Raw genomic sequence first — 23,820 nt, 5'->3', positions numbered from 1 at the left:
TGCGCAAAATTGCAGTTGAGGTAGGTCAGCTGTTCGGGAATCTGATAGCAGTGGGGAAAAAGGAGTTGTTGAGTCAGGATGTTCTAGATTTCACACTTCTGAACCTTCATCTCGAGGGCAGTCCATAGCAGTAGTGCTGCCGTTCTTCCTCATGTCCTCTATCATCTCCTTTGTCTCATCAGTGTTGAAGGTAAGGTTGTTGTCCTCACACCATGACGCCACTCGTTATAACCACGGTATGCAGAAGAGCATCTCTGAGCACACAACACGCTGAAACTTAAACCAGATGGGCTACAGCAGAAGACCACACCGGGTGCCACTCCTGTCAGAAGAGCTTGCGTGAGTTTGGCAAATAGGAGACTGGAAAAACACCACATGGTCTAATGAGTCTTTATTTGTGCTGAGCCATTCAGATGGTAGGGTTAGAATTGGGCATAAACATGAAGGCATGTAAACATGTTCAATAAAAATCTAAATATAGATATAAAAAGACACAAGACAGTCAAGTCTTCATATTGTAGTTTTTTTTATTAAATCAAAACATCATTTCAGGATTATAACAGTATGACTGTACGATGAATAACATATATACGCATACCAGGAATGTCATCATATTGGATGTTTTGTTTGTTTTAAATGGAAGTTACATAGAAGACAACCTTTTTCTACAGTCAGAAACAACTCCTGGGTTACAAATGAACTCACGTCTGAAGGCTTGAAAACGTTTCAAAGGTTAGCTGTTACGTCCATGACAGCTGATCTGAGGGTTGGTTTTGGTCTCTCTGTCATCATGGATTTAGTGTTAAAATCAAGGTAAACAGAATAAACTGGGGGGGGGGGTTCCAAATGTTTGTTCGTTTAAAGGAGCACCATGGTGACCGCACTTACCATTACGCATTTTTTCTAATTCATTTACTGACAAGGTTTTTACATGTCTACTGCTTTTATAGGTCAAAAAGCAAATTGAGAATGAAAAGAGCAGCAAATCCTTCGTCTGGGATGCTGAATCCAGATGGCTAAAATGCTAAACTACTGTTCTGTGGTAAGATTGCAGGAGACAGCAGAGGGAGAGAGAAGATGGCCTTTCCATGCTGAGGAAACACATCAACCTGCACTGTCACAGTAGTATTACAAAGCTACTTTCAGGTGTTCCCTCCCAAAAGATACCCTTATACAACCCCAAAGGGATCTGTGTCTCTTCCTGGAATCAAACCGGGGATCTTTCACTTGTTAATAGTGACTATGGAGCCATCGATATAAGATCAATCAAATATGTTAAAGGTTCCCACTAAATCTCCTCAAAATCAGCTCATTTTGTGGGACAGATTTAGTGTATTTAATTATGCCATGCAAAATTTGACCTTTGTACTTGGAATACTTTTTTCCAGCAACAGGAACTGTTAGGAGTAAACTGAAGGGTAGGGATAATAGACCTATGGTACATCATCATCCTCTTACAGTTTGAACATGCATGCAGGTACAAATCTTCAGAGATCATCAGTACAACAGGCCTGATGTGAAAGTTAGATGTAGTTTGTAAGGAAAATGTACTTACACTTATAATTAAAGTGACAATGGATGAGTTTTAGATTTAACTTATCATGTTAGGGACTGCACAATGTAGCGGCTACAGAACAATGACACCAGCAGTGTTTAGACTACCTCCTTTAAGGCCTTGATTTAATGATGCAAGTCTGTGTCAAGGGCAGTGTATTATTATTTCCTGTGATTTATGTCATCTTACAGCGATGGACCAAAGGTTCAGACTTTACATTGCTCAGTTTCAGTCAGTTTTTTCTACTTTTGGGTCTCTGTGAGGTCACAGAGAGGGGATGTCCGCAATATGGTTATCTCAGGCATAGAACTCTGCCTGCCTGGTGTTTCTGATGGGCAGCCAATCAGAAAAAAAGTTGGTTCTGTCTGAAAGTCTCTGTCGTAGGATAAATAAAGATTACTTTGAACTATAAAAGATGAAAAGGCACTCTAACAGAGTGCAGGAATAAAAATATGAAGTTGCAAATCAGCTAAATACTTTAGTAGTTTAATACCTTTAAACTAAAACAAGTTGCTTTCACCAGGTAGCAGGAATGGCGGCGGGTATAACACGTAGGTGAAGGTAAAGAGGGCGGTTACCTATGGAGACAGTTCTGTGATTTGATAGTATTTTGGCTGAAAACAGAAATGTGCATTAAAACGCAACTATTGGTCTATAATTATTGTAGGGTCTTTACAACATAAAGTGCCTTGAGGCAACTGTTATTGTGATTTGACCCTATAAAAATAAAAGTGAATTGAATTGAGAAAGATCCAATATATGCAAGTATGCAGGAAAAAACTGTATTTAAAAAAACAGTCACACCACAATGGGAGTAAACTCAAAAATACCAGAATTCTGACTCTGACATTGGCTGTCCTGCTTCAGACCTGGAGTACATTTTTCTTGATTTTAACCAAAAATCGCTTCCTGAGACCCTTCAGTGAAACCTGGCAACCATCAAGATGAACTGATCACCTTTTTCAGCACCACATAACCACCAGGAGCTCAACAAAACGCTGGGATTGGTTGGTGGATCAGTGTTTGAGAGATTACAGTAACAGCTCTAAACAATTAAAGAACTCTACATTAGAAAGCTGCATTTCTAACCGTTAATGCCTTCAGACGAGATTAATAAAGATAAACTGAATTCAGTCATTGTATACAAGCTGAGATTGGTCCAAAAGTAGTGGGAGATGGATAGAAGGTGGAGGAGTTTTCCAGCGACCCTATTAGGGTTATCAAATTACCAATATACATTAAGGCATCTTGTTCCCCCTTGTGGTCACGGTTCATGTTTTAGTCTGCCTTCTTGTTTTTTCCTTCCTCATCATCGGTGTACTCCGTCGGCTCCTCTCCTGGCTTCAGAAGCTTGCCGATGTAGTCGTACTTCACTGAAACGTAGAACAAAAATCTAATTAAAAAAAAAAAAAAAAAAAAACAACCGAAGGGAAAACAGCCAAGGTCTGCACATTGCGATCTGCAGCTGTCTCATTTTATTAATGTGACCTCACACCAAGGTCACCTGGGTGAGGTGGCCATAAAGCTCAACCAGAGCCGCCTCAAGTTACTCTTTTTCTCATTTTCTTATGAAAATCAAACATTTTATCACTGCAATTTCGTTTAAGCTCATACAAGCAGTGACATTCATTGATCGCTCTCTCTGCTTCTGGGCTGTTTCAGAATAAAGCCCTGAACACATAAATGGCAGCGATGGCCAAAATCTTTTCCTTTTTCACCTCCATGGTTCCAACGGGTTTTTGCAAATTTGCACCATGAGCATGATGGGAAACAATTTTAAAGCAATCCAGTTGTAATCTGATAGCCTTTTAATCTAATAACAGGCTACTGTCAGTGAGGAAAATAAATATTTGTGGCTAAAGGGTAAAGGGAGATAATGGATTAAGAGTTGGCCAATCAAACTGTCTGACATACTTGTTGCTTGAAACCCTGGTTGATCTAAGTACAGGCTTTATTTTACTATAAATGCTTAGTAAATTATAAAATACACAAAAATTGTAAATCATGTTTTCAATCATGTTTAAATTAAGAGGCCTTGCCCTCATTTCTGTGACATTTTTGGACCCTAATAACCTGACATTGTGCTTTATCTTCCACTCACTGGTGAACTGAGACTCCCAATCAGAAAGGCTCTCCTTTTGCATGGAGTTCAGGTCCGACAGGTCATCGTGTTCATCCTTCAGGCCCTCCTTATCCAGGCAGAAGGTTGCCAGACCTCTGGATGCATCTCTGCCTGCAAACACTCCATACGGTCCATCTGCAAGGCCAGGAAGACATACGATCAGATGATCGTGCATGGGAAAATATCTTGAATATTTGTCTTTAAATCACAGAGCACGCTGAGGAAAAATCTGACGTTAAAAAAGGTTATTTCAAATACAGATTATGATAAATTCTCCCCCAAAAAAACCCAAACCAACACAGATCTGATCAACTAGCTGTCATCTAAAAGTGATTAAAACATTAAGATGTGGTTCATATCATTGAGGGTGTTTAAAACTCCTAACGAATGCTGTCTTATCCCAGAGTATACTGAACTAAGACGAGCATGGCAGCTTGTTTCCCAACTTTCTCTTACAGTAAGAAAATAGCACGTCACTCTGGACGCCCTTGATCTGCATAAAGTAGCCTAGACCTCAATATGATAAAACAGCAGTGGTCTGTAGTTTAAATGGGAGACTGGCTTATCGTGTGTGTTTTTTTAAAACACAGCTGTTTTGGAAAAAAATGGGGGGGATATTTTTGTTATAAAAGATATAACAAAAATATCACTATATTGAGTTAATCAGCCTTATTTGCCCCCCCAACAGCCAACAACAGCCAGTCCTAAATTTTTCATATTAGGAAGCCTGAAAGAGCCTCGAGAGCTGCCAAAGCTTTTTCAACTTGAGGGCAAATTTTAATATAAATGATCCAAACTCCTGAAATGACACAAACCAAGGAATTTAGGCTACAGGGCAGGGTGTGGAGTGCACTAAGAAAATCTGCATGACAGATGACTATCATGTTGTCCAGAGGTTACACGCAACAGAGGTTACATTCTTTGATAAGACAAAACCCGAGAGTGCTCACTCTGTGCCCGTTTCCACACAAGTGAAAAGTCACAGAGAAAATTGACTGTGTCCAGGAAATCATATTATCCACATCCAGATACTTTCCTGATTCATTTACTTACCTAACTTTTTAATTTTTGTGTTTTCACTGCCTCAGACTTTTCTTTATATTTTTAGCCATTTGCTGAACATATTTTCGGCTTTTATTATTTAAATGGAACTTAAAAAAAACTTGTTAAAGATGACAGTCCTGGTGATTTTCACTCTTTCATTTCATCCTCTTAGAAAGTGGTTTTCAGAAATGGGAATGTGCAGCATAAGTGATTTTGTTTGGTTTAAACGTATTTGTTGTCCATTTTCTGTACAGCTATCATCAGAAACAACTGCTATAACTGTGTCCAAAACGTTGTGTATTGCACTGATGCGACATCAAGTGAAACTTAACCAGGGCTGGGTTGTACTTTTGTGTAATAACAGTTTGTACCATAAGATGGTGCAGTGAATTTTAGATAAATTCTGCTTAGTCACTACAAAAAACATACTTAAAGTAAACTAATTCAAAGTAGTCCAAATGTAAAGCTATAAAAAAGAACAATCTAGATAACAGCTATTAAGACATTAACTACATTAACAGCACATTCAGACCAATCAGAGAGTCTATCTTCTTTGTGTCAGGCTCTGAAGGCACCAATATTTTGACTCTTATATTATATCCTCCTTCCAAACAGTACACACGGTTGTGCTTTCACTATATTACCTGGATGCCCCCGGGCTCACACAGAACCCTGAATGGTCCCTACTGCAGTTTTAAACCCCTAATAGACTGGACTCTTCTATGGACAGAAGAAGCATCAGGTATGTTTTAAACATTGCAGGGATCAAGCCTTTTTTCTAAGGAGAACTCGACGTCTTCATAGACGATCTCTGGCTCCAAGGCCACCGCAGCCCCTCTGTTATGAAACGGGATCTCAGTTAAACAACTAAAGGGGGTGTGGCGCCAGCTCCAAGACACAGAAGTCAACTAAAAGTTGTGCCAAGCAGTAACAGTTTTTTGCATTTGGCGATAGTAACTAAACTAAATTGCACGCTAAACTAACTGCCGTTGGTTTTGTTCGTGGCACGAGGGCACCACAGTTAGTAACCACTGCACGCGCAAACGTTACCTGGTCCGTAGAACTTCTTCCCTCTGGTCACGTCAAACACTTTTCCGTTGACGGCCATGAGGATCCGCGGGTTCTGCAGCCCATCGTAGGGCTTCAGCTCCGCAAGCGTAAAATCTCTCTTCTTCATTTTGGGCAGTGGTTTGTCCTCGTCGCTGAGCTCCGGCGGTTTGTCCCCGCGGAAGATTTTGTACAAAAGGAACAGGCAGAGACTGAGCAGGGTCAGATTCAGCGGAGAAGTGAAGATCTCCTGAAAAATTCCACCAGAAGTTAACTCGCTACTCTCTGCTTCGGCCATGTTGTCGTCTCTTTCCCCTGAACCGTGTGTGCTGGGTGGGATTGGTGGAGCCTGACCTCACACTACTCAACGGCTTTGGGCCGAGTCAGCGCTTGTGATCCCTGGACCAATCACAGTTCTCTCTCACCCTTACAGTCCGCTGTTTGGACCAATCAACGTCTTCTAAGTGCCTCCATAGATATCGTACTTTGTCCATGTAACAATCATCTGTGAGGCCAAAAAAAGTCTAAAAAAGTCTAAAAAGCGCCAAAAACAACAAGGAAGTTACGGTGCGACATGAAACTACCACTAAAAGAAGATATAAAAGACTACAAAACAGTTATGTAATATAACCACAAACAGATTAAACAAAACAACACATAAAATAAATACAGAGATGCAAATTTATACAAATGCTTCTTAATTCCTTTGTGTTCATTTTGAATGTTTTTGACTGCATCTTGTCTTTTTTGTGTACGTGGTCTTTGTTTTCTTCATTTGGTCACCGAATTAATGTCCTTGGTCCTGTGGTGGATATCGTCAATAATCTATCATACAACCTGTACCAGTTTTTTCAGTTGTGGAGTTTTATAAGAGTCAGGTACTTATTTCTGTAATATATCAGGTGAAACGTCTGGAACATTTGTCCAATTTCTAAAAGTTTTGTTTACATATTTTAGAAAAATGGATATCAAAATAAACTACACTGCACAGTCTGACATTCTGCATACAATCTTTTATATTGATAACTTTACACAAAAAAACTAACAATTATTCTGTTTTAGGACTGATTAATATGATAAGTCTTTAATTAGTTCCAAAACAGAATAAATAAATAATAAATAAGTAAATAAAGATATATTTCTAAAAAAAAGTACATTTAAACAAAAACAGGCTTAAAATGTTTAGAAGGTCCCAGCACAACTACACAATGGCTACATATTCCTATTAAAAGAGATAAAAATGACCACCACAACAAAGTTATGTTATTATAAGACAAACACAAACAAATTAAGCAAAGCAACACACATAAAACAAACACAGAGACGCAAAATGACAGAAACGCGCTTCTTTGGACTCGGTATAAAAGCGTTTTTGGTTGTTTTGTGTGTTTTTGTGACTCTCTGTTACTTTTGAATAAAAAATGTTTTTATAAAATAAAGTTTAAAAAAGTGGACCCTCTTCCTGTGCCTGGTGGTCTCATTCAGTAATTAATGCTTGAGATAATTATATTTATGAATTAATTGCATAATATGCTAAATACATATTATTATTATGTGTGTTACTTGTATTCTTCTAGGTTTAAGTCTCTTTTTTAAAATTCTTGTTCTAGGTGGTTTCCTGATGAGATTAAGGTGCACACGGGCAGACTAAATTAAATAATACCAGGAAAAAGCTGTGGTTGTGGTAGGGTCATTTGTGGCTTTCAACATCCGTCGATTGTGTCATGAAACTCGGTCCACTTCCTCCTGGAAACCGCCTCTCTCCGGTCTTTGGTTCCCACCCAAACAAACAAAGCTCAGCTGGTGATTTTTTTTCCTCACAGAGACGACACTCAGCTTCGTGTCCGCCCCAGCGGCGGTAACCTGGACCTGTTTTCAGAGGACTGAATTTCTTATAACCAGAAACCATGACCAGTTGGCTCCCGTGTGTTCCGGTAACACGCTCAGCTGACTGAAGGCTTGTTTATAATTTCAGTCATTGCGCAACAGTGGCAATAACGTTAAACGAGCTAACCGCCAGCGCTACCAGTACTAACACCACCCGGCTCTGCGAGGCTGGGAGCAGAGATGAAGAGCGAGCCGACGGCTGCTGTGTCCACTTTAAAGCGGATTTGATAGATGGGGTTCAGCCTTGGTTTTGTTTCCTGCTAGGAGGAGATCGGATGCTACGAGAGATTTGTTGAGTCAAGCTAGCTACCCGGTGAGTTTTGGTGTTTTTATATGTAGGCTAGCCCAACTCGGGAGCCCTGAAACCCTGTAAAGATAATGCTCGGCCGTGTTTGAGCAAGTAAGCTAGCTGGATCATTTCTAGCTTCATGCAAGGTAGTAAAACCACACCTTTGCTTTTTTTTATTAAGAGAAAATAAAAGAAAGAGACTTTAGTAAAACTCAAATTAAAGCTAACTCTATATCTCAGGAATAGAAATACACCTAGTAAGACTTAGTTTTTCCTTTCAAATTCAGGTTATCTTAAAATAATATAGTAAAGTACATAGTGTATAAATATTTAATCTACGTTATGATAATCAGTGGTTATTTTCAATGACAAGTGCAGCAGTTATGCAGTAGAAGCTATGCTTGGAAATAATTCGTGTTTTATGTTGTTAGTCAGATTAAACTAGAAATTAAGGATACAATTGTACCTTTTTCTTTGCTACTTTTATGTAGGTTTTTGAGGGTTGGGTCTTACTGCTGCAGTTTTGTTTCACTTTCATCTTTGAAAAAATAAGAAAAGAAATGCATCCAGAGATTCACATCGTGACAAAATGACTGTGAGATTCCCTGTGAAGTAACTGTAGCGTTAACAGACTCCTACAGAAGGGGTGAGGATTTAAGTTGGTAATTTCTCATTGTTTCCAGTGCATGATTTATAAAGTTCAGTCTCTAACTCGTGTATTTTCTCTTTTCAGCTGCCTGCTTATAAATCGACTTCCCTCTGCTCTCCCTTGTTTGCTGTGCCGTGGTCTCTCCTCTGGCTTTTCCAGACGCCGTCGTTATGACCGCGATGCGTGTGGACGTCAAAGTGGTGATGCTAGGAAAAGAGAGCGTGGGGAAGACGAGTCTGGTGGAGAGATATGTTCACCATCGCTTCTTGGTGGGCCCGTACCAGAATGTGAGTGTCAGCTGCTCCACTTCAATTTTCCATGTCGGTCTGCTGCCTCCATGAAGGGCTTCAGTTTTAACTTTAGCCCCAGGGAGGCTGTGGTAACAGAAGATCAAGTCTGTGATTGTTTCAATGCGTCAAAGCTCTGACAGGAAGTAGGGTTGCAGTAATGTTTTAGTACATTTCTGCAAGCTAATGCTGCATTTTGCATAAATAATAACAGTATAGTAAACATTCTTTATATACCACCTTTGCAAAGTGCTTTGACAAACAGACAAACACAGAACAATCAATGGTAGATCCAAACATTAAAGTTGGACAAAAAATGTAAACTTATACATGTATAAGAAAAGAATAAAGGGAGCCTAGAAGGCAAAACTATAAGGTAAGACATAACGTAAAAGAGAATTCTAAGAGGTGGTTACCCACTCTGCAAGTCTAATCACCTCAGGTAGGTAATTCCAAAGTGGGCACCTTCAGATGTAGGTCTGGAACAACCAGGAGGCCCCAGCTAAGGATTTAAGGCTCCAGCTCACTCATTTCTGCAGCTGTGCACCTATGAGCCAGACATCCTCAATTCTATCTTGTAAAGGAAGCTGCTGTGTTGATGACTTTCTCCATGTGAGAGTGTGAAAGTATTGGTTTTATCCTCACAGTGTTGACCTCCCTCATTCTCACTTAACCGTTCATTTATCCTCGATTCCTCGAGCTTGGGTGTGGGGAATGCAACAGGCTCTTAACAAAGTGAGCCATCTTCACCTATGAGCCTTTTTTTAAAGTGATTCCAATTAAATATGACTGCATCATAAATTGTTTTCTTAGACCCAACAGGATTAATGTCACTTGTTTTATATCTTGGACTGCTTCTAATTGCACCATGTGGCACTACTGTGAGGTGCAGAAAGTTTGATGATCCAATTAATCATCTCAAATAATCAAGTCTTTTTCCCACCATGGTTTGTTTATTACAGCTAGGTGTCACACCCGTTTTATACAAGTCATTAGCTTCTTTAAAGCAGCAGGAGTCAACCCAAAGTGCTTTCTGGTTTAGGCAAACCTGTTAGCCTTCCAAGTCTCCAAAAACACAAACACTAAAGTAGAAACCCCAAGTAAACAAACATCATGTTTAAAATCTACAAATGGAAACAAAAACCAGTTAACTTTAAAATGATAAAAAATAGCTTTTAATGTTATTCAAAGTGCATATTTAGGATTTTCTGAAAAATCTATATATTGCTTATATTTCCTACAACACTCATGTAGAAAACACCTGTGGATATTTACTTAAACCTCCTCCAGCAAGCCACCTCTCTTCCTTTCCTCTGTCCTCCAGATGCATTTTAGGAGACAGTACATCTTTCAGTATGACGCAATGAGATTGATTTCTGTGTCAAAACCTGCGTACATTTCGAGGAGGCACAAATTAGAGAAATGAGAAAAGCTTTAAGAAAAAAGAAATCCACATATCATCTGACAAATATCAATCTAACATTGCTGAAAGCAGTCATATCATATGTGTGCAGTGTCTGAACCCACTGCTTCTCTCTTTCTGACAGACCATCGGTGCTGCTTTTGTTGCCAAGCCAATCCAGGTGGGAGAGAAAGTGATTACGCTTGGAATATGGGTGAGTTAGAGGCTGCCTAAAATGCACATGCTTTGTGATAGTCAGTCGTTTCACATTTGATCCTTTTCTAGCAGTTCAATGAGCTGATGGAAGATTCATGAACCCAAAAGGGAATTTCGTATATTTCCTTTTTTTTTTCTTTTTCAAAATTTCCTCTGTTTGAAGACTGGAAAATAGCTATGAGTAAGAGCAAAGCCAGTCCGCTGTCATTTGTCCTGCTGAAGTTGCTACTTTATCCTGTTAAAAGGTTCATACTAACAGTAACTCGGTCTATTTTTTCCAACACAACTACTCACTGCACTCATGGTGTCACAGCTTCAAAGTTATTGGAACCAAGAGAACTAATATTGCTAAGCTTTGCTATGTCACAACCAAAACTTCCTCAACACAATAAAACCTTATGTATGTATTCAATATAAAAGGTCCAGAATTTTCCTTTTTGTGCACCATCAGCCAAGCTGACTTGTCTCCACCCCATGTTATGCTTTTGTCCCTACAGGCCTTTTTGTTGTTTGTGTTGATCACATTTCCAAAGACCTAGCTTTTAACTGACTACCTGGTTTCTATTTCAGGAAATAACCAAATTAACAGCCTCTTTATATCTTTAATATAATCATACTTAAATTACTACCTAACTGAAAGTTGATAATTATGAATTTTCCTTTCAGAATAGATTAATGTCATCAGCATGTATTAATGTATCTTAACTTTAATTTAAATTAGTCGATTTTAGTGCCAGTGAGAAGAACTCGCTGCATAGCTGTCCTGACTCAACCTGCTAAAAGATTCAAAGTCAGAAGCTAAACAAATGGTTTCACTGTGTGAATGTGGAAACTATGTAAAAATGATGGTGTGTGTGTGGGTGGATGCAAATAATTATTAATGAAAGTGGTGTTATCATATCTCATATAAATGGTAATGAGAATAGAGGTAAAAAAAAATACATAATATTAATTTGACCTGTAAAATTTTGGAACCGCAGCCTGTTGTGGCATAAAGATAAAGCATTTGAGCTGTTTATTTTAGGTTTAAACAAAAAAGTCGAGGCTTCTCTCCTGATCATTTCATCACTGTTTAGGTTCCAGTTCAAGTTAGTTCATCTCTTCTCTTGTGTTTCCCTCTCAGGACACAGCTGGATCAGAGCGTTATGAAGCCATGAGCAGAATCTACTACAGAGGAGCTCGAGCCGCCATCGTCTGCTATGGTAAATCTATACTTTTACAGCGAAGAGGAGATATTCCTATATCAATAACTTCACTGGATACTCACCCTGACCTCCTGTCAGAATCAGCTGATATTTGTTGTGTGGGTTGAAAGTTGGTGCTTCTTAATTATCCTTGTTTTTCCACTGTTTTTGGTGCCTAGTAACTTCCTAAATACACGAGTTAGCCACAAGAATTTTTAAGGGCTGAAAAACACATTTAAGAGCAATTTTACAACCACTCCAGTGTTGCAACAAAACCGCATTTGTTGAGCAGCTTTGAGTATCAGTATCAAGAATGTCAGGTTGCCCAGTGTGCAAATGAGCACCGTGTTGCTGATAATTATGACACGCATATCTGGTTTATAAAGTCGATGGTGTTCACTCACTTTCAGTCACAGTCAGGTTGAATTTCACGATACGTTCTTTTAATAGGTGAGTCGTGACTGTTAATGTGTTACCAGGTGACCACAAAAACTGTGAAAAGTCAGCTTGGCCTGCGTTTCTTTTCTTAGTTTCAGATTTTGTTTTCCCACTCTTATAAGTTCAGAAGTTATGAGGGCTCAAAACGAAAGTGTGGGTTGACTTCAGTACCAGTTCTGCTCAGTGCTACCACAGCTCACTCGAGGCAGCAGTTTCCATTTCATAAATGAGATGTCCTGCTCATCACTGCACTCTGTAAAACAGTCAGCAGAATCCTTCAAATACAGATACACTGACTCGACCTGGTGGTGATTTCAGCAGGTGAAGTGGAAATCAAACTGGTGTTGTGATGTCAGGTGTAGAGCTGTTGTGTAGAAAAATGTTTCAGCATGTTGTGGGCATTTTAATCCGACTTTAAATAATCATGTTACAGATTACAGATGACAAGATTACAGCTACCACTGATATAATTTTTCTTTGTGAAGCAATGCTTTGGGCTGCTTCAACTGCGCACATATGACATTGTTGCACTTATGAAAGTACTGTGGAAAATTTGAAACCGGTTCTCAAGCAGCACCGGTTTTCCCTAATCCCTAATCTCCGAATATCTTCCCATTCACTATTATTTATTGTGACAGAAAGGTCCCATTTCCATCTATCTCTAAGGTCTTGGAAAAACCACAGGTGGCAACAACGGCTATCATTTTAGGCTTTTGAAACCACAGCTTTTTGATAGAAGATATTTCAGGATCACCATGTAAGGTTGTGCTTTGCATTCTATAATATCAAATTGGTCGATGGCAAAAGAAATTGAGTTTGGGGATACAATATTTCTCACTCCTTTTGAATGGTAGTAATGCATTATCAGTATATATGTCTTTCTGTGTAGTACCCCATTTCCTAGAATCAGCATCAAGGAATCCTGGCTTGAGTGTTAAGAAGTAAACTAGTTGGTGTGGCGTTGGCCTCTAACCAAAGAGCCACTGTCCAGTCCTGAACTGCTTTCAGATCTGTCTTTGCTCCACATTGGGGAACTTCGTAAAAATAGTCGGTGGATAGTCATTCCCCAGCAGATTAGTCACACTGCTGTGATGTTTAGTTTAACATCTTTCTTCTTTAACTTCCTCCTTCTTACATTGGATTGTATTTCACCTTATAGCCTAATCTTTCAGCATATTTAATGAATTATCAAACAAATAATGGACAGATTGGTTGTTAATTTTAATGTGTGACGAATATGGGGTGCCTGCTCTCTATGGAGAGGTGCGTGCGCGCGTGCGCATGCTTATGTGTGTCTAGACAAGGATGTTGAATACTGAAAAGTCTGCTGTACATTTTTGGCTTTCAGATCTGACTGACAGCAGCAGCTTCCAGCGAGCTCGCTTCTGGGTCAAAGAGCTGCAAAACTACGAGGAGGTAAGGTGGTTTCTTAAAAGAAAAGGTTAGAGCCATTGTAATTGCACGTCATTTGATATGTGCCTTTTCATGCGCTCAACAGCCATCTTAACATGGCAGCTCAAAAGGGTTTTGAGGGCCTGCAGTTTTACACCACAAGTAAAGTGAGCAAATTGTGTTTATACAATAGCCGATTAATACAATAAAATTGTATTATGATGGTATAACTTTGCTAGTTGGCTGTGTTGGTTGCTAATAGGGATGGGTATCGTTTAGGTTTTATCCGATACCGGTGCCAAACTGGTACTTTTGAAACGGTGCCGGTGCTTAAACGGTGCTCAAACCGGTGCTTAAAGAATGGAGAACACAAAATTGGTCCAAAAACCTCTCATGTTCAGCTGTTTTTTTTGTAAAAAGATAACAATGTTAGCCTTTTCTGCAGCTATAGGGCATTTATGGTCTCACTCTTGGCTGGAAGCAGTGCTTAAACAATGGAAAAAACACAAACTTTGTCCAAAAACCTCTCATGTTTAACTGTTTTCCACTTTTTCTTTGGTCATTTTAGCCTTTTTGGCCAGGGTGAAGGGAGTATCTGCCATCAAACAAGAAGACAGCCGCATGTAACTACGACGGTGTTTGCTAGTTCACCTTACATGCATTATTTTAATAACGTGGTTAGCGTACTCAACATTAATTACACACGAACAACATGAAGCTACTCACGCAGAGGAGAACGGCTGCTGCTGCCATCATCATCCGTCATCATTTCTGCTACGCTGGCAGGGCTAGGGGCCAGGACTCTACTCTTCGGGTTTTTGGGGGATGTTGCTAACTCCGGGTCCGATAACAGGCACCACACACGCAGTAGATGTGCTCGGTGTGAGGTCTCGCAGCAAGCTATCAAACACGGCGCATTTCTCGGCTTTAAAAAAAAACGCTATGCGTCGCCAGGTGTTTCATCAGATTTGAGGTGTTACCTCCTTTGACAGTATCACAGTATCAGCTTAAAGCACTTGTTGCAGGCTGCTGAGTTTGCATCTTTTGCTGTGAAGTACAGCCAGACTTTTGATCGCCTCGCCTTGGGCATTTTAATCTGTAGCTCTGCTCTAAAAGAACGTGCGTACCTGGCCCGCCTACTATCCTCGGAAACGTAAAATGATTGGCTAGAATTGGCTCAGGAAAAAAAAAAGCACCGAAATGTGCGCTGCTTTTCGGTCTGGTTACTACCGTTTATGTCAGAACCGGTGCCATCATGGCACCGGACACCGGTACCCATCCCTAGTTGCTAAATTGGGGTTTCAGTGCATTTATCTCTGAGGTAATCAGGCCTCCATTTTGTCAGCAAAGTCAGTCAGTTTATATGCAGCTGTTAGGATAATGAAGCACTGAAAAACACTGTCCCATTCTGAACTCTATTTCAGTCCTTTACGCAGCTGAAAGTACCATTTATTTAAAGCAGGCAATATCTAATCAAATAAGACTCAGCTTGATGGATGTTATCAGATGTTTCAGTTTGTACAAAAAAAATAGTCCACAACCTTATGGATGATTGTTTTTATTTTATTTGATTGTTTTATTGATCTAGATAAATGTATGTGTTATTACTATCTGTGGCCGCACAGTCTGCTGTCAGTGAGGTTTACCTGAAGCTGAAGTCCCACATTGGATTTCTGTCATTTCTATCATGTCAGTAAGGGACATTGTGTTTTATTCTGGTGTGTGTTGTGCACTGCAGCACTGTAAGATCTACCTGTGTGGCACCAAGAACGACCTGATCCAGGAAGACCGGAGTCTTCGCAAAATCGACTACCATGACGCTCAGGACTTTGCTGAAGGTGAGCGCAGTGGAGTGTAGACATGAAGAAAGATTAAGCTGTAACATGTTTTCTTTCTGAGATGGTGGCCTGGTCAGAAGTGAATTAACATCAGTACGGTTAACAGTATGCATTACTTAAGAAAACAGTTGAGCAATAGTCTTGTGGTTTCTTTCAGGTTACTGATTTCTGATTTTCGAAATTTTGAAATTCCTAAAGTTGAGGCATTCATAATTGTCTAAAATGTAAACATAAATGGATAAAAACATGGAAGAATAAAAAGCCTAGTTTGGTTGTTTATCAATATACAGCTAGTCAACTTTGTCTTTTATATGTGAACAAATTTATAGACGATCACAGACAGTTTCAGTTGTATCCACAGTGTCACTTAAAAAAATACCCTGAGTGTTTAGTACATGAGTCATTTTCCTTACTTTATATACTGTAAATATGTGTTTGAACTCTATAAACACTCTTCAGCTGTGGAAAAATGATTTACAGTTGATTCTTTGAATGGTGCTAATATTTTCTTGTCTTTTTCTTGAACATTTGCATGCGAGACAGCTTTAAGAGACCAGTCAGATGTGTTGACAAAGTTGATAATTTAACCTTAGAAACAGGATTTTTTAACCTTAGAAACTGGGGGAAAGATTTGTGTACTGAAGAGCTTGTGAAGACTTTGGATGTTGTTAAAAGGATGTTAAGAAATCTGTAACTTCTGCCTGCTTTCTCTGTGTAATCAGCCCGAGTTGCAACACAAACACAATTTCTCTCCGCTTACATAAGTTTGTGCCTCAGACTGACTGATGTTTAACCTGAATGTTCTGGTTAATATTCACAGAGATTGGTGCGCAGCACTTTGAGACCTCCAGTAAAACAGGGAATAACGTAGGTGAGTTCCACCTCGAGTCACCGGAAGACTTCATGTAACACAGGTTGTTGGCTCTGACCGCAGCCTCATTCATTCATGGTTTTGTTGAGTGAGGAAGTGAGCTGTAGCATTAAAAATATGGGTATGTTTTCCTTAACATGCAGGATGATCAGAACACAACATGGCAGATACAAGTTAGCTCCTCATGAAAGACTCCTTAAAAAACCAGTGATATGATAATAAGAGTCGATAATCTATATTTTTAGATGATTCATTCCTTAATTTAAGAGTCAGAAATGTGTAAGCGTTTCATAAAAGTGGAGCTTGAAGCTGCTGTAGATACCCACTCAGCTTTGGATTAAATGTATTTCTTAGCAGTGTTGTATGTGCAAATGAAAGCCCTTTAGTTTTTGATTGGAAACATTTCAAGAGTATCAAAACTGTTGCTCTTTGGCAGCTTTTCTGTCTGTAAAAATGCAACACAGGGGTCAAAGTTAGACACACATACGATTCTTCACAAAAACAGGAGGCAGAAGGAAGGTTGCAAAGGGTGATCGCTGAAGATCTCAGTAGTGCATCATGAGGTTTTTGAATTGGTGTGTGTAGCCAGAATCAAACAGGTAGAAACTGGCATGACAAAATCCAGCAAAATGGCATAAAAGCAGGTTACTGATTCACCCAAGTCCACCTTTTATTTTTGTTTACCCGAGAGAATCTCTGCATATTTTCACACCGTTCTTCTTCAAACAAAACAGCTGACATGTACTGGACCAAATGTTCTTTTTAAGTTACTTATTAGCACACATAGTTTTATTATGTACTGGTAAATTTTGTGCACTTAAGAGTTTTTCTATCCTTTTTATGCGAGTGTCATCAAAGAGTGTTACCATAATTTTCCGCTAATCACAGCCAGACATATTTAATTTACTTTCTGACAAGAGAAAATATTTAATCTAAGAAGCTTAATGAATGGATTCATTAATTGGTACATTCTTGCCAGTATTACAGCGTGAGGCCATGGCTGAATCTGATGATTAAAGTCTAATGAGAACAAGAGCGTTGTCTCCTTTGTGGCTTTTAGCATTCTCTCGCTGGATGCAGGTTTTGGCGCATCTCTTATCAGCCTGCTTACACTAAAAGAAGCTATTGTGTGCTGTACACCAGATTTTAGGAATGTGAGTTGGCTATGACAGATACGAACTGATGGAAACTGACAGGCCTCATTCTTCCTCTGCTTTCCAGATGAGTTATTCCAGAAAGTTGCCGAGGATTACAACAGCACTGCTTTCCAGTATATGACAGGTAAGCGTGTCATTCATGTACACAGATCGTTTGTGTTATCTTTATATCAATTCATGTGGTAAGGGTAATGGAAAGTTGTGTGAAGTTATGTTATCCGTAGCTGAATTTACTGCAGAACTTTCAGGCAAATCTATTTTTTTTACAGTTAAATTTTTTGCATCTGTGCAGAAAATATTTAAAATTTTACACATCTACAATCATGTTTGAATTAAAGAAAAGCATGGAAGTAACAAGATTTTAAAAAAAGCCCTTGACTTTTATTTAATGACTTTGTATTTAATTTACTTTATTGCAATTTGTTGCTACTCCATCAAAATCACTAGTTCATCTATATTATGATGTTAAACTAGCATACAGTTATACGAAATACACATCAACATACTTTATATCTAAAGTTTTTTTTTTCTAGTAGTATTAAAACAAATACTTTTTTAAATAAAAAATAAGAAACCAAGTTATAACATTTTACAAACAAAATTCATGGATTTTTTAAAAACCTTTTTTGCCCAAAATAATAAAAATCCTTTCAGAATATGTAATAAATAAACATTGCTGAGACCAATTGGTTCTCTTTTTTTTTTTTTTTTTTTTTTGGTCCAAGAGTTTTTGTTTGGTAAATGTATAGGTGAGATTTAGATGCTATAGTATTAGTGCTCAGATGGGATGGTGCAAGAGGGATCACGTTTTGGGATTTTAAATAGTATTAAACCAAAGTAAAAAAGCAGAAATTAACTGTGACACAAGTGATATGAAGTAGGCATTCATACTTAGAAAATATCAGTGGTCCTAGAAATGATCCCTGAGGAACACCATCATAAAATGTTACAAATTGACATTGGAGAAATATATCTATTATCTTTGTTGCTAAAATTTAGACAAAAAAGACCAGTACCAGTCTTTTAGATGTGAATATAAAGTTAGTTTTCAGCTAATTAACTTAAATGGAAAATGGGTGAAACAGGTTTCCTTACATTTGGCAGGATTTTCTTTAATCTATACAAAACATCAAAATGTAAAAGCAATATGCAATGTGTTTTTCTCCTGAAAGTGATCTCAAACTTATTTAAAGTCCTCATATCACTTACTGTTTCATAGCAGAGGAAACGGGCGTCGACTTAGGCCAGAAGAAGGACTCGTATTTCTACTCCTGTTGTCACAACAACTAATGCTGAGGAGCAGGACAGGAAGTGATTGCATTCCCTCAGCTGTAGTCAAACCTGGAAATACTGGAAAGCTGTAACTCATCTATGAATGTGGTACCAAATCACAAAAAAGAAATCAAAACTCTTTATACTTCGTTGGATATGTTTCTTTTTTTCTTTTGTGCCATAACGAACTGAGAGCTGCAAGACTTTGGGGAAGAGGATCCTCAACTGCTGGGTGGTGAGGGATTTAAAAACCACCACGCCCACTTTTTTCACCAAGTTATTCATATTTATCACCATATCAACTTGTGACTTTCCTGCAGCCCACAGGGCGATAAACCTCCCCAAGTTCACAGTGTTAAACAATCAGAAGCAACGCTGTGGTTGGACAGCAGCCTGCAGTGGCGAGGGTGTGGGTTCCTCAATGAAGCCAGACTGAAAGAGAGAACTTGATTGATGCTGTGTGTTTTAGCGGTTGCTGTGTTTTGGGAGGGGGAGTGGTTTGTTTACAAATGCTGATTTTGTTTACCTCCAACTGTATTTAACATTGTTGTGAAAACCCATCTGTCAGTCCTGCTCATGTTCAGTGGAGGCTACACAGATGGAGAAGCCAGCTAGGATGAAGTGTGTCAGAAAGCTACTTGTGTTCCTGCTCATAATTCAAGCTCGGGTAGGCAACATGACCCATAATAACCTTTCAGGAGGGCGCTAGACTCATGCACCTCCTCTAGGCACTGCTTTTAGGCTTTTAAAAAAAATCAATCTGTTAAGTTTAAAAAAAAGAAGAAGCCTGAGTAAGAATTCATATGTGGTAACTTATTGGGTTTTGCAGACGAATTTTTACCCAGAAGAGTAGGGTTTGAATCCTGTGTGGAGACCAAACTAAGCCCATGCTTCAGAATGAAGGTTGTAGATTCTGGCACGATCTTGGTTTGTCTTTTCTAGTTTTCTACCCACTGCATTTTTAAGTGAAATACTTGAAAAACTGGCAAAACACACGACATTTTTCTTTATAGAGGCCTTTACACTAACAGTACATCATTTGCCATGTGTCAGCCACGAAAGCGCCATACGCTGCCACCACTCAGACTTGTTGTGCATTTGTCCTAGTTGCCACTCAAGGTAGTGCACCCACACCCACAAAACCCCCCAAAAACTGTGGCCCAGAAAGCATCATTCCCAAAGACAAAATAATTTAAATAATAATGCCTGCATTCAGTGTAAATTAAAACAAAACAAAACAGCAAGAACACTAAATGCTGCTAAAACAGATATGTTTTGCATCGTAAGCTATGATTTCTGTAAAAATGTCCGAAAAATAAGCTGGTTTTAAGCAGCTGACTAACAACACGCCCACATATCTGTAATTAAATTGCATGGCCTGAGCTGCCTAACAGAACATTTTTAGGGGATGTTACTTTTCTACAAATAATCTACTGTTTTTCTAAGTTTGAATGCATCCCTCAAAGAAAGAAATATGTCTGTCAGATTTCTAGCAGGAAAATCTTGGAATGTTCAAATGATTTCAGGAAGAAGCTCTTCTGCAGAAGGACGATCAGTGAAAAGCCTCGTGGGCTAACATTGTAATGTCCCACAAACATTTAAAGCTATATTTAAGATTCAAGTCACTAATTTATTGCCTTTTAAGTTGTACTGCGCAATTGACTTGTAGGTTGCTGCTTTGGTGTGTTGATGTTCAATATTGATGCAAAGTATTTTTTAAAAAACGACTCATGTCCACATCTGTTCTGAAAAATAAAAGGCTCGTTCCAAGAATGTTTCAGAACGCGGATAGATTGTAAGTTTTAAGTTTAAATTGATCCACAGTATTTTGCTTGTGTGTAATATTTAGCAAAGACTGACAAAAATACTGTATATGCACAATTTTGGCATTGGATTGCATATCAGCATAAATCTTCGCACTTTTATCTACAGAAGTGAATTCGAGGAATACTAAAAAGCTTTATTGATTCAGGTTGGTATGTCTGCCTTTTTCTCCCCCCCACTTACAGCCCACTTTAGTGGATCGGACCAGTGAAACTCTCTTTTTTCCTGATATAAATAAGTTTTAACTACACACTTAATCCATGAGATATTTTAGTATTAGAAAAATAAGTGCAATTCCAAAACATAAAAAATGAAGGAAATCTGTCACCATGACTCTTTGGGCATAAATTGTAAGAAATAAATGTGTAAAATAATGGAAAAAGTTGTGGTAACTTATTGCCCAGACTGTCCTGTCATTATAAAAAAGAAAATTGTGATAATTCACTAAATGTCCTATTAAAACAATATCTATTTCTATATATCTATATCTAGAGTAGTGAAAACATACTAATTTGGACCCTTGACTTGTGCAATTTATTCTAATTAAATAATATGTGGTATAATGTAATTATTTTAAAAATTGACATTATTGGCTTTAAAAAGCATCCAAGTATCTCACAGATCTCTCTTCAGATTTATGATTATTAATCTCAAAACAAAACAAAAAAAAAGATACGAGCCACAAGATGCTTATTTCATGTCTTCTTATATATTTATATAGCAGTTGTTTTGACAGGTCAGTGGTTGAGATCTAACATAATTACACTGGAATGAGACATTTCTTGTTGGGCAACTGTAAAAAGGCATTAGTAGGGAAACTTGGCTCTCACAGGGGTGACATTGTTCCTTAAAAATATCTCCAAAGAAATACACTCTAAGGCATTGGCAGATAACACACAGACAATATTTAGCTTGAAGACGGAGCGAAACGTGGCAAGAACACATACCCAAGTGCAAGCGTGGTGACAGGAGTCCGCCATTTCCAACGTTTTTGCTCCCTGCGAAAGAGTTTTGTTTCCCCGAGCAGTGCGGGGGTCAAGAACGAGGGAGGAGGGCACCGACCCCGCCGCTCTCCCTCCCTCGTCACCGTTTGTGCGTCACAGAACAGCGAATAAATAATGACTACAGAGCACGGCACACACACTGGAGCCAATTGAGTGCTACCTTTGCTTTCCGACTGCACGGGCAAGGCTGAGCGTTCATTTCGCGTTGCACACCATTAGGTGATGGACCACGTGAGCCTGCAGTCCAACAACGGTGAAGCTGAACGTCCCAGGATGGCATGAAATCTTTCACACTTTAACTTTCAAACAGTGAATCTTTTTTTTTTGGCATGAAATGGTCGAATCTAGAGTCTATTTGTAGCTGCAAACCAAATCTACATCTATTAAAAAACAGTTGATTCCATTATACTGCATTTTGTTTTTCCCAACAACACCAGGAAAGACAAAGTTGGCATGGTTAAGACTACTCCAGGCAGCCTGTCATATCTTCACCGATAGTCCTGGATCTTGAAGCACCAACTAATTGATGTGAGTCATCATGAAGAACTGGAAATGGAGAGGAGACTGGATTTATTGTAATCAACAATTAATGTTTCCAGGTTATGGAGTCCTGCGTGTACGTTGACTCGAGCCTTTGTGACAGGTGCTGCCAGCATCGTGCGTCCAGTCAGATCCCGACAACTGGACCACAAGGGCGAGTTTAACTCCACTGGTTGGTTGTGGTGTTTCAACAGTGTTCAGATTAGAAAGAAAAGCTTTAAAAAGGACACAGAGAACTTCAGCTAGTTTAATTCTAGACAAATACAACGCGTTTCTGACACGGCCTCACACTGCACGGATGTAAACATAATCCCGATTTAACTCAGTAGAAGTCACAAGCCGAGCCCAGCTGTGACTCTCTTAGTCTTTTCTAGCATAAAACATCTGCCTCTAACCGCACAAAGCTTTATAGGACACCTGAAATACACCTCCAACAAACACGTGAGAAAACAAAAGAAAAGAAGATGAAATGTGTTTCCAAGTCTCATGTTTGATGTTCCGGGTCCGGATAGTTTTTGTGCACTCGTAGCAGGTGTGTGGATGGAGGTAGGGAGTGATTACCAGGGTAAAACTACATGTAATGCAAGCATAAATAAACTGCGAAATTGTTGGATGTGTGTCAGTGTATACATAAATTATATTATATTATATTTTTTATTTATAAACCTCACAATTTGTTTATTTTTTTAAATGTAGTTTTCTCCTAAAAGCCCTCCATACATCCAACTGAATACTGAACATTAACAGTGACTGTAACTGAGTAACCTCCATGTGCTTCCTCACTGTAGTGACTATGTTGACTCTGTAAATTATAATCCTCTGTGCGTCACTCCTCTTCTTCTTCTTCCTCCTCCTCCTCCTCCTCCTCCTCCTCCTCTTCTTCATCTTTGAGCTCCAGGTATTCGACCCCCTCCTCCTCCATTACCGTCTCTCTGTCGTCTTCACTAGTGTCTGATTTATGCCTCTCTGCATCACCCTCTTCCACCAGCTCCTCCTCCTCTTCTTCTTCAGCCAACAGGTCTTCCTCTAAGACATCCCTCTCCTCCTCATATGAGGAGATGGGCGAGTAGTGGGGGAGGTCGAACACGTGCGGGCTGCTGGGAGCGTCAGAACTACTGGGAGGAGGCGACGTTGCAGGAGCTGCGACGGGAATAGTGATAGGTACCGGGATGGAAAAAGCAGGAAAGGACTCTGACGCGCACATGCCGGCACCGGTGCTTACGTCCCAGGCCCTCCTGGCAGTCGAGTTTACGTTGCAGGTAGTGTTAGTAGCAGAGGAGGGAATGACCGCCATGCCCAGCCCTGAGGTGAGGGCTCTGGGTTCGGGTGTGTACTCTCGGATCTCCCCGGCTTCTAGCGGCTCCCCGCAGGGGTCATGGGCACTACAGGACAGCTTGCCGTCCAGTTTGGAGATGAAGAGCAGGCCGTCACGGTGCTGGCAGCAGTAGGAACTGATGCACAGTTCGCAGAAGGACGCAGCCTCCTTACCGCATATGTCACACTGGTGCCACGGACATTCCCACCGACCTACAACGAACACACAAACACAACATTTCCAGCAGCTGTAATAAACATTTGGTGGCATAGATCTGTTTGGAGACCATCCCACATTTTATTTTCATAAAAACTGGGCGATATTGTGTGGATTAGAGAAAATCCAAAATAAATTCAAACTTGTGCACCCAATTCTTGTTTTTTAAAGTCATTAACGATGCCCATGATGAGTGGATGTAAACTTCTGAACACAGCTGTTTATAAAATAAGGTGCTCTGCAATAATAAACCCAGTCAAAGGTACAAAAA

General features: G+C 39.4%; 3 protein-coding genes across 11 annotated transcripts in view; 1 reads left to right on the top strand and 2 right to left on the bottom strand.

Moving 5' to 3' along the window:
* Nucleotides 1–509: 509 nt before the first annotated feature.
* Nucleotides 510–6,144, bottom strand: pgrmc1 (progesterone receptor membrane component 1). The gene is made up of 3 exons (XM_031738232.2): nt 5,772–6,144; nt 3,657–3,812; nt 510–2,928 (listed from the first exon to the last, which is right to left on the bottom strand). The coding sequence occupies exons 1-3, from the start codon at nt 6,064–6,066 to the stop codon at nt 2,834–2,836; spliced, it is 546 nt and encodes a 181-aa protein (XP_031594092.1). The 5' UTR covers nt 6,067–6,144; the 3' UTR covers nt 510–2,833.
* Nucleotides 6,145–7,443: 1,299 nt separating this feature from the next.
* Nucleotides 7,444–22,829, top strand: rab24 (RAB24, member RAS oncogene family). Of its 4 annotated transcripts, XM_031738238.2 has the most exons (10): nt 7,444–7,968; nt 8,678–8,880; nt 10,428–10,496; nt 11,622–11,700; nt 13,469–13,536; nt 15,251–15,350; nt 16,171–16,221; nt 17,443–17,502; nt 21,916–22,006; nt 22,078–22,829. In XM_031738238.2, exons 2-9 carry the CDS (start codon nt 8,764–8,766, stop codon nt 21,987–21,989), a joined length of 618 nt encoding a protein of 205 aa, XP_031594098.2. In that variant the 5' UTR covers nt 7,444–7,968; nt 8,678–8,763; the 3' UTR covers nt 21,990–22,006; nt 22,078–22,829. The 4 variants fall into 4 exon arrangements, with proteins under 4 accessions (XP_031594098.2, XP_031594097.2, XP_031594101.2 ...); XM_031738237.2 differs by having other exon boundaries at nt 7,446–7,968; nt 21,916–22,829; XM_031738241.2 differs by lacking the exons at nt 21,916–22,006; nt 22,078–22,829 and adding an exon at nt 18,601–20,619 and having other exon boundaries at nt 7,452–7,968.
* nsd1b (nuclear receptor binding SET domain protein 1b) overlaps nt 21,161–23,820 on the bottom strand; it is a 33,866-nt gene continuing 31,206 nt past the window's right edge. For all 6 annotated transcript variants that reach the window (XM_039618042.1, XM_039618043.1, XM_039618040.1 and 3 more), the window contains one exon: nt 21,161–23,545. In XM_039618042.1, the coding sequence (XP_039473976.1) occupies nt 22,845–23,545 (701 nt within the window). In that variant the 3' untranslated portion in view covers nt 21,161–22,844. The remainder of the gene's footprint in view (nt 23,546–23,820) is intronic.

This window comes from Oreochromis aureus, linkage group 10 (assembly GCF_013358895.1).
Source record: "Oreochromis aureus strain Israel breed Guangdong linkage group 10, ZZ_aureus, whole genome shotgun sequence".
In the NCBI taxonomy this organism is placed as follows: Eukaryota; Metazoa; Chordata; class Actinopteri; order Cichliformes; family Cichlidae; genus Oreochromis; species Oreochromis aureus.
The sequence above is the reverse complement of the archived record's forward strand: the minus strand, read 5'-3'. Positions and strand labels throughout refer to the sequence as shown.